This window comes from Paramacrobiotus metropolitanus, unplaced genomic scaffold, assembly GCF_019649055.1.
Source record: "Paramacrobiotus metropolitanus isolate TYO unplaced genomic scaffold, Prichtersi_v1.0 Parri_scaffold0000076, whole genome shotgun sequence".
Classification (NCBI taxonomy): domain Eukaryota; kingdom Metazoa; phylum Tardigrada; class Eutardigrada; order Parachela; family Macrobiotidae; genus Paramacrobiotus; species Paramacrobiotus metropolitanus.
In genome coordinates this window covers 607671-620978 of record NW_026570296.1, presented here as the reverse complement: position 1 = coordinate 620978, position 13308 = coordinate 607671, and the positions used below count along the sequence as shown (strand labels likewise).

The 13308-nt window shown below is 46.1% G+C and overlaps 2 protein-coding genes across 2 annotated transcripts in view; both read left to right on the top strand.

The window, feature by feature from the left end:
- Window positions 1–13308, top strand: part of LOC129595281 (serine/threonine-protein kinase fray2-like) — a 90810-nt gene that overhangs the window by 12346 nt on the left and 65156 nt on the right. The window lies entirely within an intron of this gene.
- Window positions 3916–12170, top strand: LOC129595303 (kelch-like protein 21). Its single transcript, XM_055492260.1, has 11 exons — window positions 3916–4223; window positions 4282–4561; window positions 4632–4884; window positions 5784–6398; window positions 9000–9320; window positions 9365–9421; window positions 10158–10366; window positions 10444–10721; window positions 10799–11167; window positions 11235–11344; window positions 11404–12170. Exons 1-11 carry the CDS (start codon window positions 3916–3918, stop codon window positions 11670–11672), a joined length of 3069 nt encoding a protein of 1022 aa, XP_055348235.1. The 3' UTR covers window positions 11673–12170.

The window sequence follows — 13308 nt, the reverse complement described above, 5'->3', positions numbered from 1 at the left end:
CGCCTTTGCCAATATGCTCAGGTGCGTTGGTCTCCATCGTTTTTTTTACCTACTCGTATTATACCGGGCGCTACCTTTTGACCTACTTCTTGGCGTTCTATACGTAACTTTTGTTCCTGAATCCGAAAAACTTTAACATTATATCATCTGTTTTACTGTGACCTATTTTCACCATCTTGCAGGTTCATATACACGGACGCGGTTGATCAACTCACCACTGACAACGCTTTTGCGACCATGGGGTGTGCCATCAAATACGATCTGTCGCAGATGGCAGTTATTTGCTCTACCTTCATCACGAGCCATTTAAACGCTGACAACTGTGTGGCCACTTTAAAACAGGCACGACTGTCGTTTTATAAAGCATCCCTGTGGGCACTGTGCAGAATAGCGAAAATGGGTTCTGTTGGTAGGCTTGTGGTTGGCATGCTGCCAGCATCGTGGAGCAATGTATGGCTATCGTGGATGCGAAAACTACTTTCATCCTGCAGTCGAATGAATTCCCGGAGATCTCTCTGGATGCGCTGACAAAGATTTTGCAGCGCGATACGCTGTCGGCGGAGGAGCACGTTATTTATTTGGCTGTTGAAAGGTAACCTAAGCGTTGACAGAATGTGAGACCTTCTAGGCGCCTAGGCGGCTGAATCTTCGCCTTTTTGTATAATTAGTTCTTGTTGTCAAGCGTTTATTATTGTAATATTGCGTCTACGAAATGGTATCGGTTACATAAAACAGCCTGGCTGAATTCTAAATTTCGGAAAGCGTCAGAGATTTCGGAAACTAAACCTCGGAAATACAGGTTCGTAACATGCAAAATATTAAAGCGATGCTCTTAAAGCATCTCAACTGGAATTGCTTATACAGCGCTTCCAAAGAGCAAACGACTGTTCAGGTTGGAAAAGGATGCGAGGTCACGACGCAGCTATGATTACGATCAGCAGAATCGAGAAACACCAGTTAACTCTGCGGCTAGATCGCAGGCCGCACGGGCAGGGGATAAAAGGTGGCAGTGGCACCTGCCACTGGCAAATGCCACCGGCAGTGGCATTTGCCACTATGCGTTCTGGCAAGCGATAGAACATGGCAACTGCCAATAATTCAGAATCAGCTAGAGACGATTCTGCCATCCAAGGATAAGGTCTATAGGGAGAATCTTTGCATTTTCCTAGATCGACGCTATAGAACTTATCCATGAACACTTCACCCGGAGTCGTGTGTCCCTTGTACGCCAATGCGGCCACCGTCACAAGTGCCCCATTCACCAGTTAACAAAGGCGCTTCGGTTTGCAACGCGTCCACTGCGGCAGTGGCTCTGATTGTGCCTTCGAATGATTTTCAGAATTTATTCACTACGAAGTATTTATAGAGATTTGCACACTCGACTACAGCGTTCGTGTTGAACGGATATTAGGTATTTTTATATAATTGTATGTACCAGCAGCTTTAAGCGCTCGTATCAGTTTAAGTACAGCAGCGAACCAAAATTTTGAACGATACACAACGACTTTGTTAACTTTTCGTTTGGTTTTTTATGACACATCACCGTCGTAAAACATGCTTGTTTTAAACCGCGTTTATCTACAGGCGATAGAACAGTCAGTTTATTCAATAGACGTTCAGGATGTGTCATGTGTTATCCAAGGTTTGCCGGAACTGGCTGATCTTATGTGAAAGGACGCTTTTAGAATACCGTCGCAGTGTCGCACCGACCGTGTTTCGGTCTTGAGCGGAACTGATTCTGGGTGTTATGACTGTATTCTGTGATAGCTGCGCTTGCTGCATTGGAAGGCGCGGGCACACGACTCCGGTTGAGGGGTCCATGGATAAATTCTATAGAGTCGATCTGGGAGAATACAAGATTCTCCCTATACATGGAACTTATCGTTGTTTGACAGAATCGTCTTTCGCTGATTTTGAATTTTCAATTTTTGGCAGTTGCCACGTTTTATCGCTTGCCAGAATGCGTAGTGGCAAATGCCACTGCCGGTGGCAGTTGCCAGTGGCAGCTGTCACTGCCACCTTTTATCCCCTGCCGGCCGCACGACGTCCCGTAAGAACGGAAGAAAAAACAAAACTAAAATGAGGTTTAGAAATAGAATGAGCAGCTTCCGATAATGTGTCTAGTCAAGCTACGCGCATGGTCAGCTGGTCAGAACTGGTAGCCACACATGGTGAACCGCTTAGACAACATTCATCGCTTTAGTATTGTTGTAGGTGGGCAACGGCCGCTTGCATTCGTAACGGCCTGAATGACTCCGGCGCTAACCGTCGCCAGATGTTGGGCGCCGCGTTATTCCTTGTACGATTTCCGCTGCTGACAAATACCGAACTGGCTGAAGGTCCCAGTAAGGTACATGGGCGTTAACGCGGTAGAAGTGTAATTTTGTCTGTCATGTGATGGCTCATTTTGTAGAGCGGCCTGCTGACTGTACCGGAGTTGTTGAACTTGTTCGTTTACCACAGTGCCAAAGTAAAGCCGGTGCTTCCGTTCCCCGCGCAGCGTCGAAAAGGACAGCATGGGTTACGTGCGGGAGCCCAGGTGTTTGTGCTGGTGCCTGGCTCCGGGTTTTGGAAGCCAGCCCGAATAACCAAGGCCCACGAACAGGAAGCGGTTTTTAGTTGGTGTAAAGGCGGCTCGGAAGCTGTCGCTCCGATAGACACAGTGATTCTGGCGGAGCATATCTTGCAGAAGGACCAGCTGGTGTTAATCACCTCGTTGGGAAACTTTGGATATTACGACACTGCTTTGGAGGGTGGACTGCATCGGATTAGCTTGAACGGAGGTCGGAATGTTGAATTTGCTGATCTCAAACTTCATGATTTACATCTGGAGGCATGGAAAACAAAGCATGCAAAGTGTAAAGGCTTAGAATGATCTCGCGTGTATTTCTAAAGGTCACATAGTTGTTGTTTACGTTTTGGTTATGGCGGTTATGCCTATGATTGTGGCTTACCTGGGAACTGGTCACTGCATTGACCATGGCAAAGTATCAGTCGCGTGTTTGGCGAGCTTCAGAATCTTATTAAATTCTATTAATACGACTACTGCGTGATGTAACAATAGTGCACAAGCACTACCGCTACTCAGGTGAACTGAGTCGCTGGCCAAATCTTGCTTGTTGTGCCATGATACATACGGCCTTCATGCAACTGACTATCAAATAGTTTTGTTTATTAAATAAAATTAAATAAATTACATAAATTCATACACCGAAGGTATGTCAACAATACGACTTCACACATTGCCATTTTAGGGCTATAAAAGACAATCAAAATCTTTCGTCGGTAACAAGTTTGCTCTTTCCTGACAAAGTGCCCAAAACGGTTGCGGCATTTCACTTCATACTAGATTATCAGATTGCATTGATTTGTAATCAGTGTACATAATGCAATCGTTCACCGGGAAACACGAAGAGAGGCTAAACCACTTATGGCACAAACTTAGAATCGAACCAAAGAGTTAGGATCCGAAGCGCATTCTGGAATTTGAGTTATTCACGTAGCTGCCACTGGCGGAACCATGGTGGCAGTTTCGGCTGGTAAATAACAACCGCTCAAGGGCCGTTTCATGAAATAAAAACTTGCAGACCCACTGTGCCCAGTTTGACTCTGATTTTTATTCAGGTATTTCATAGTGATGTTTGTCATCTGAAAAACTGGAATTTGCGCTGAGCAAGTTGGTTATTATCTGGGAAGGTGGGAACTGCGCTCATTTTTTTATAGAGCTCTGTGCTGGGAATTTTGTTGGACATATTGACTGGCTGGATTAATTACATAGGTAAGTCACACATCAGATATGGCATCATATTTGCGGTAGACATGACAGCTCGTTGCAGGTCGTTCAACCAAATTAATCAGTTTTTTCTAAACAAACAACCTTAAAAACCGAGTGCTCCATAAGGCTGCATCGGGAATATGGCGGGAATCGCGCCATGTACTTCAGGATCTACCCGCAAACGGCTGCGATTGTCCGACAATTCGACTCTGCCGAAACTCGACGGAACCGAGTTTTTGCTGGGACTGCAAGATGCGCGTCACGATTTTTGTGATGTAGCGGTTCGAGGTGCGGTGGATCCAGAGAAGCCGGCAGAGGCGATTCCTTGTCACCGCAACGTGCTGATGGCACGCAGCGGCTGGTTCCGACGCATGCTGCGCTCCCAGTCGAAGGAGTCCCAACAGAACACTATCCAGCTGCATAATGTTCCCCACGACATCCTGCAACAGTGAGTGGAGATGCTGGCATTTCAATAGCCATATACCGCACTGAATGGTGCGTTGCAGGTTGATTGACTATATGTATTCCTGCGAGGTCTCCGTTAGCAGCAGCAGTAACGCGCTCCTGCTTCTGCAGGCAGCGGATCTGCTGGAGATGCGGCAGATCGCGGACATCTGCCAGCTCTTTCTCCGGAAGAATTTAAACCTAGCCAACTGGTTAAGCCTCTACCGTGAAGCGCAGCAGATGTCAAGTACGACCTTGAAGGAAGCGTGTCAGGCCTTCGCCCTAGAGCATTTCGTCAGCATCGCCCAGTCGCAGGATTTTCTGGAGCTGGATGTCGCTGAGGTGTGTTCTGTGGTTTTACCGTACATGGGATCAAGCTGCAAGTATTGCTTCCTGTTCGTTAACATTACAGTTGAAGCAGCTGATTGCTTCTGAGGAGCTCAATGCGGAGAAGGAGCAGCAAGTGGCAGACGCTGTTGTCCGCTGGCTGGGCCATTCCCTGCCACAACGGGCGCGCTGTGCCGTGGATTTGGTCCGGCGTATCCGTACGCCCTTGTTGGCTGCTGAATACCTGGCTTCGCTGTCCGACACTCCTGCCGGTCAACATGTTCAACAAGCGGTCTTTTCTGTGGCTGACGCCCCAAGCCGAGTGCGCAGCTCTTATCGTAAGTAACAGTGCGTGGAGTAACAACGTTTCATGTACTGGGATACATTCAGTATATAGCGAATGCAGAGAGTTAAGATAATTCGAACTAAAAACGCTCGGTTTCTGAATTTTTAAAACTGCTAACAGGTGGGGATGGGGGGTACTTTACAGGAGAGGAGGCTTGTACAATATAATTGCCCTATCGTATAGCTTCCTCGTTACTAGAATCTTCTGGGCTTCTAATAGGTACGAGTAATAGTGGCCCTACTTTAATAGCCCTAAATCAGCGGACAGCAAGCATGGACAGTTTTATACATCATTCATTCAGCAACGCTTCATTAATTTAAAATGGTCGCTGTGCAGCATAAAGTGCCATAAGCGTCTCCATCTACCGCTGCGGAAGATGCCCTCAAAACGCAGTTTACTTGATTCATGTACCCTACTCGATGTACGAGTACTATTCTGCGACTAACAGAAAATTCTTTGGTCTCACGCTCGTTACGTCAATGACCACGTTTGGTTTTAACTGATTCCCAAGTTGTTCCATAAAAGAAGAGAGGTCATGTATGTTTACAGGTTTTTTACTGTGTTGCGAAGAAGAACGAAACTTAATCTGTACTTCGCTTTTTTCATATTCCGGTCACTTTAACTATACAGTTCCGTATTCCGGTCACCAGGTAGCAAAATATCCTAACAAAACAAAATTCACAGAAATGGTTAGCTTTCATAAAAACGACCTCTCTCATTAAATCTGAAGCGTAAATATGGCAAAATAAAAAACAAGTTGTGGGATCAGCAGCTATTCATGTAGTGCGAAACATGTGCGGTCGTACCAGTGACCGGTGATTGGAAGATGAAACCATTCACTCAAAGTGACCGGAATATAAAAAATAGCGAAGTACGCGTTGTGAATTGCAGAGCCTGTGATCGTTTTTCTGAGGGGCTACGACACGCAAAAAAAATTCGCGGAGCACAAGAACGCTGCCGAGTTGTACTGTCTTGATCCGCTGACGCCCAGCATTTGGAGCGTGCCATGCGCAGTTCCACCAGGCAGTTGGGGCGGTCCTATGCTGTATATGGTGAAAGACGGTCGGTTGCGAATCTACGTGTTGGTCGATGCGATTGGTCAAGAGGACCCTTGCCGTCTGTACATGTACGATGCCAGCGTGGATCAGTGGACGAACGTGGGTAAATTTTCTGTCCGAGATGCCTGTCTAGCCGCAATCCACGATCGTATCTACGTAATGGGAGGCGACCGGGCGATGTATGCTTTCGACGAAGAACACCGCCAGTTGATCGCGAAAGCCAAGATGCCGACATTGCTGCATGGCAGTGCCACGGTAGCATATGACGGCCGGTTGTATGTGGTTGGAGGGATGTACTGGCCTTCGCGCAACGCAAGTCACCGTGCAGCCACGGCGGCGTATTGCTACGACCCAGCTCGCAACGTCTGGGAGGAGCTGGCGCCGATGCCGACGGGGCGCTTTGGTTGTCGGGCATGTGTTGGCCCGGACGGGCTCATCTATGTTGTTGGTGAGTTGACCTTGGAATCTTGCATCATAGCAGAAGGGAGGTACCGTAATTATGGTTATTGTTTCTTAGGGGGTTGTAACATTAGCCATGACAATGTCAGCTGTGTGGAGGCATACAACGTCCAGACAAATCAATGGCATTCCAAGCGTAAGTGAATGTGCTGTGTTCACTATTACTTCTTCGAAAACGCACTTTTAAATCAGGGTCCATGCGCGCTGTGATTTGTTGAAGCTAAATTTGCTGTAATTATTAATTTACTAGTACTTCTTCCCTAGAGATAAGCCTTTGAATACTATTACTTATTCAGAAACGCAATTTTCATCAGGGTCTATGCATGTTCGAAGATGGAGCACTGGGCTTGTGCGACTGGAAGACAAGTTGTACGCTGTGGCTGGGTGGAGTGGAATTTCGGATGGCCCTAAGAGAACCGAGTGCTACGACACCGAAACGGATAGCTGGTCGCGATGTGAGCCGTCATTTCCTTGGCAGTGTAGCATGGATTGTGCTGTGATACAGCGGCACATCGCCTGGAAGAACATGCAACGACCCAGTGCCGACGTCAATGGCTTGTGACCTCTCATCGTTTCTTAACCCATTGCATATAGGCATTCCACTTTTGTTTCGCCATCATATTATGAAGTTTCTGGTTTTCTATGGTGCACGAGATGAGACTTGCTGCTATAGAGTTCATTTACAGTTCATTTGGTTATATTGATTGCCACATGGTGTACTAAAGTGGTTGATGCAGTACGCATTAGTATCGTTACTCGTGTTGAAGTATGATTCGCTTGTTCATGTAACTGGCCGCGCGAAAGAGATGAGGCATTTTTTGATAAACTATAAGGACAACTCCATTGTCGGTCCTGCAGTTCCTTTAAAATACCCCAAGTATTACCGATGCTGTGTTACCTATACCGGCTATACGTATATGGATTCAGTGCTGCCATGTACGTACGTCATTGAACTTATTCGAGTAGGCACACTACAAATACAAAGCCGTTAAACTTTTTACCTGCTCTAGGTAGATGACAGTCCAAATATTATATTTGGGAATGCGAATATACTCGGGCCCTTCAAACGGACTATGAACTTTCCAGTAAACTTTCCGCGGAAACAATACGGTTTATAACTTGTTTGTGATTGTGAAGTGCACCAGTATTCTTGATTCAAGAACTAAGCCACTCAATGACTGACTAAATAAGCAATAAACGATTCAGTCAATAAACGACTCAAGCGTAGCAATAAAGGAGAGATGCAATAAACGACCCAAGCGTGCCCAAACGCTCGTAACAAGGTTTACTGTTGCGACACAAAAACCGAATATAGATATAGCGATGCGAGTATCCACATTGCGATTAAGCCATTCAACCAGTGCGCTAATGCTGCATTACAACCTTAAAAATAATATAACTTTTTGTTCCAACGCAGATTCCAATAAGTCAATTGGCAGCAAAATATGCTTGTGGTTGCTTGTCGACGGCCAACGCCTTGGCACTGAACGTGACCTTCATGTTTTTCGGTTAAACTTAAACGCAACCCCATTCATGAATTTATGAGAATGCTTCAGTTCACTGGCGCCTGTTGTATAATCTATCTACACTGTGGTTTTACTGTCAGCAGCAATGATGAATTCTGGGTGCCCGATAAAACTACTATTCAGATCAGGAAAGCCGTGTCGGCAACAAGCTCTACTAAACTATCAGCTGAGGACATGAACCCGCTCGACAAAACAGACACGGACCCAATTGGATTTAGAAAAGCAACCGGATCGCGTCACAAACGGTTTGCAGTCAACGTTGGTGGCGCCAGACAACTGAGCTTTAACACGTCCGAATTCTATCCTAGAGATTGGACGGAATCCATCGTGGATTATAATACTCACGGCAATACTGGGCGACATTCGGGAAGGGAGAGATCTGAAAAAGTTGAAGCACTCATTGATCCCACTGTCAAGTTAGACTACATCTGGTCTACCTTGTTCAATGGAACGTGGGAATTTTACATTGAGAAGCTACCCAAACTACCAGAATTTCCTGCTGCCTTACTGAATGCTGCCAACAATTCTTCCTGGGTCTCTGTAGACATCTTATGTCACGCGGTTATGGGATTGTCGTTCATCGGATCCGATCCGCGAATTCCTCTTGAACATTTGGTGCAAATGGAGAAAGACAATGGCACCTGCACGGAGTTTCTGCGATTGCCTGCAATGATCACGAAGAAGATATCAGTGAGTGATATTGCGATGCATTCCTCCAGTTCTTTTGAATCAGTGGTGCCGAATGGGGAGGCGACTTGGCTATGCCGACCAAATTTTATTTTTCTGTCTGCGAACTTGTCCTCGTCTTATACGAATATTTCGAGAAGGATAAAGTTTAGCGACAGCAACATAGTACTACCAGTGGAATTAGGATCACTGCCGGCAATAAAAAACTATAACTTCAAAATGGATTCGGTTACATTTTATGAGTTAACGAAATCAATCATCTTTCTGCGATCGATCGTCTTCGCCGATCTTACCGCCCAGATAGGTGTGTACTTCTGTGTTTAAATTCAAAATTCGAATGCAAATTAAGTGAATGTTTTCAGTTAAATTTTGCGTAGACAAAGCGCAGTGCGAACATTGCAATGAAACCGCCTACCCCGTAGCAGATGCCTATTTCCGGATAACTGCTGAACGCCCCACCGCCTTGTACAAGGCCGTGGCTGAGAACATTGTCCTAAAAGGAAGTTTTGATCAGCTCGAGATCGTGTCGCCAGTTATCACCGTAGACCTCGTCAGGGTTAAGCTAACCATAAACAACAGCGCAATTCCATACCGCTTTACAGAACCGGGAATTGAGATGGCCGTGTACCGAATACCAGTTGACCCAGCAGGGGTCAACTTAACCAACACGACCTCTCAGTACATGTGCGGTCACTACGGTGAAACCGATGACAGCGGGGGTTCGAAGTGGACCTTTGAAAAGGGCTGTCAGCGATCTCCGTCCAACCCGCTTACATTTATCAACTGGGATATGGAGAGGGTAAGTGTGTTTGCGTGTCAGTGCTACTATTTCGGCCAGTTTGCCGTGTTTCGGGGAATTCCAAACCGGTCCGCAACGAACGTATCCGATAATGATCACACTTCGTCGACTTCGAAGCCCACAGCACACAGCAGTAATAACAGTATCCCAGCCGAAGAAACCGTTATGGTAGCGCTTTTGAACTCCACGCTCGCCCATCTGGAGCATCTGTATAAATCGGATGCATCATCCAATTCACTTCGAAGCTGACTACGCTGGAAACGGCTTTCGTCCAACTGGAGAACATAACAATCGCTAGTCATTCATCTGCGCTGCAACTGATACTTGAACTATTCCAGTTGATCAACATTGTTCCGCAAACTGATATCGCAGAAGAACAAACAAAAAGCGGCATCGTTAACCGCCTAATGCGCGTGCGTGACCGAATTGCACGGTATAGCAGATTTATTACCAACCACAGCGACGCAGTAATTTCCGCTTCGACAGACGACTATTCCATCATAGTGTCGCGCGTGTCAAATGCAACGTGGATAATTGGTACTGAGTCCACAGAAACTGCACAGATCAATCTAATCACGACTACACGCAGCTCTTACAGAAACATTTCATTCGCAACTAATATAAGGCTACCGGAAGTGCTGGTCAATCAGATGAAAAATCTTTCCGGTGAATTGCCAACTTTACTACTACAGTATGTGTATAGCTAAAAAGTTGTATAGTGAGTGTTATATTACAGAAACCGAGGATGTACGAGTTTGGTACGAAATATCCCCAAGCATCTACGAAGCGTCAACCATCTCCGTCGACGATTCTTTCGGTGCAGTCAACGGCACACGAAGAAGGTTGGCGTTATCATCCTGGGTCACAGGTGCCAGTTTATCCATCCACAGCTCGCAGTTAAGATGGACCGAGCCGGTTATAGTGCGATTTAGAATAATTAACTTTGTAAGTTCCCGACTGTTCTGCTAGTACGAGTATAGTATGGGTTTTTGGGCGCAGGTCGAACCCTTCTATATTTTTAGCAACCATCCCTAAAATACTTCTGTGCATTTTGGAATGCTGACATCAATAATGGTTTTGGAGCGTGGAGCACCAAAGGCTGCATAACTAGGATCGAACACAACGGTTTCGCAGCATGTTATTGCGACCACTTGACCAGCTTCGGCATTTTAGTTGACGTCAGCGGACTCCTGAATGTTGCTGAATCTACGCATAAAATTTTAACACTATTCTCCCATTTTGCGTTAGGACTCTCCATAACTGCTCTGGCTATCGTTATCATCGTTACAACAATTATAAGGTGAGATTTTCACTTGTTGTTTTTCCGTGAAACGGATACTTCTTTAGCATTACGGTAGAATAATTGGTAAATTGCAGAATGTTTAAACGCGAGCGAAGGCTTCCCTTCAAAAATGAGTCGACGGACAAAGACTTTGTGCTGGTCAATCTTTCATTAGCACTCATACTAACCTACTTAACTTTCTTATGTGGAATTGATCGCATGGAAATGCGACAGCTCTGCCTGGTCACCGGTGTTTTCCTGCACTGGTTCTTCTTGGTCTCCTTTGCCTGGTTAGCTGCAGAGGGGTATCTTCTAGCCAGAGCCTTCGTAGCTAACCGACCACCGGTGCCTGTAAAACATTTCCAACTTTTCTCCGGAATCATGTGCTGGATTGTACCGTTCACCATTGTTGGCATAAACTTAATAATCGACCGCTTTGGTTACGGTTATGGCTTGGTGAAATCGTAAGTGTAGAAGTGTAAAGATATACGAACAAACAGTTATGTACTACCAAAACGATTGCTGTCGCAGGTGTTGGTTGGATTCGGTTTATTCTCCACAACGGTTTTACCTAACCGTTGTGGTGCCGATTTGTGCTGTTTTGGCTGGGAATTTTATTGTGTTCGCCCTTGTTGCAATGCGTAAGACAGCGGCACTTAATTGTGGTAGAGCAGTGTGAATTATTGCACCTACGTTTCAGGAATTGCTTGGACGAAGTCGCCAGTCGTCTCTGGTAAGCCTGACGGCGCTTTTCTTACGACATCGCTGCGCCGTTGCGCCGTACTGTGTGCTTTACTGGGACTTCCTTGGCTGCTTTTACTGATCAACATCTCGGACCATAACTCATCCACGTCCATTACCATGAATGCCCTGATCGCAGCGTTTTGTGGCACACAAGGGTTGGGAATTTTTCTGACCCAAATGTGTGGAATGAAGGCGACACTGCAGCGGATATACCGGTCTTTATAGCCACCGAATAGTCCGGTCGTAGGCAAGCGAACCGTTACGCATTCCAGTTAACGGTGCCCGTTTGCACCAACAACGTCCATGCCTCAGGATCCACTAATGCAGTTTATCCGACATAATTCTTCTACTCCGTCACACGCTGCTCCCGCATTAACCACATTTACACCGAATCAAAACAATTCGGTTTCGTTTAGCGGGTCCGCCGTTACCGATCGCTTTACATGGCATGTGGAAGTCTGTAATCTCGTGTTCACTGATTTCGCTCACTTATTACACAATTAATAGAAGGTTGTATTACATAACTAAAAAGCTGGCAGGTGGCTTTTGTAGAACCGCCCAACGTACGGTGGCGACCGTGACGGACCGTCATAAGTTAGACAACAAACCTAGGTTTTTGATCTCGCAGTATGAATGTCCCTTGAAGAAAAGAGCGTTTTCAATCCGCCAGAGCAAGTGCCGTACAAAAATTCGGACTCAACTTGTGGACTGCTATGCGCTTGTCCAGCCGTTGCTACGGCTTTCAAGAGGACATTTTTCTTAATAAAATACCGAAATATGTAAGTCTCTAGACTTAACGTGTGTGCTGTGTTGGGGCTTAAAGGACACCGTTATCCGACAGCTGTAAGTTGTAGCGTTACATTGGCAAAATGCCTTCGTCACTGGAGAATAGCCTGCCGTGGGAACAGTCCCACCCTGCCATAGTACTAAAGCCCCGTGTTAAGCACTAACTCGGCGGCACCGCCTTTTGATGGCGGCAATCCACCTAACGGCTTACGGACAAAACACTAACGACTGCAGTGCGCAAGCTACGTGCACATTTTCATCTGTTGCATACGTACTCGTAAAGAACGATAGACATTTTCTTATGGCAGTTGACTAACACAAACCAGTCAAAATAGGAAAAGAAGTGTGGTGAAAAGAAAACGCTTTAGGATTTACTGTAGGAATTACACTGAGATTGAGGGTACTTAGTATACGAAACTGAAAAAGCGCCTGAACTCTGAATACGCGGCGAATGTGAACGCTAAGTGAGCGCGCTAAGATAACGCACGCATGCACGTCACGTGACGTTATATGAGAGAATGTGCCGTTTCCCGCGATTCGCGGCCAGAAAAGCTACTCCGGAGTAGCTTTTTTGTAAAATGATGCATTTTGTAACAGAACGAAGTATTGCTATTCATTTTAAAAGCATAACCACGTAACACGTTCCACACTGCCACAGAGAAACCTACGAAATGACGCCAACCCTTGGAGGATGGCTTACTACCGGAAATTACAATCGTGGCGCGGCGTCTACATGAACTCTTGGAAGAGCAAATTTATCGATGCTTCTGATCTTCACGTTTCCGGTGGGAGTCAGCCATCATAACCGCGGTCGAGCCGGAACGGGTTGCGTTCACTTGGTGTCGAAAAGGCACGGAAGGGTTCGAAACGCCAGACAAGGTGATTCTCGCGAAGGCTATCCTGAAAAAAGGCCAGTCGGTGTATGTGCAATCAGAGAACGGATATGCAGAGTACGAGAACTGGGAGAAAAATGGGCATCGAGTCTCTGTAAACGGAAGGAAGGTTGTTAGCCTCGCGGATTTGGTGCTAAATGTACATGATGTGACGTCTTGGAAGGAGAAGAATGGGAACTGAA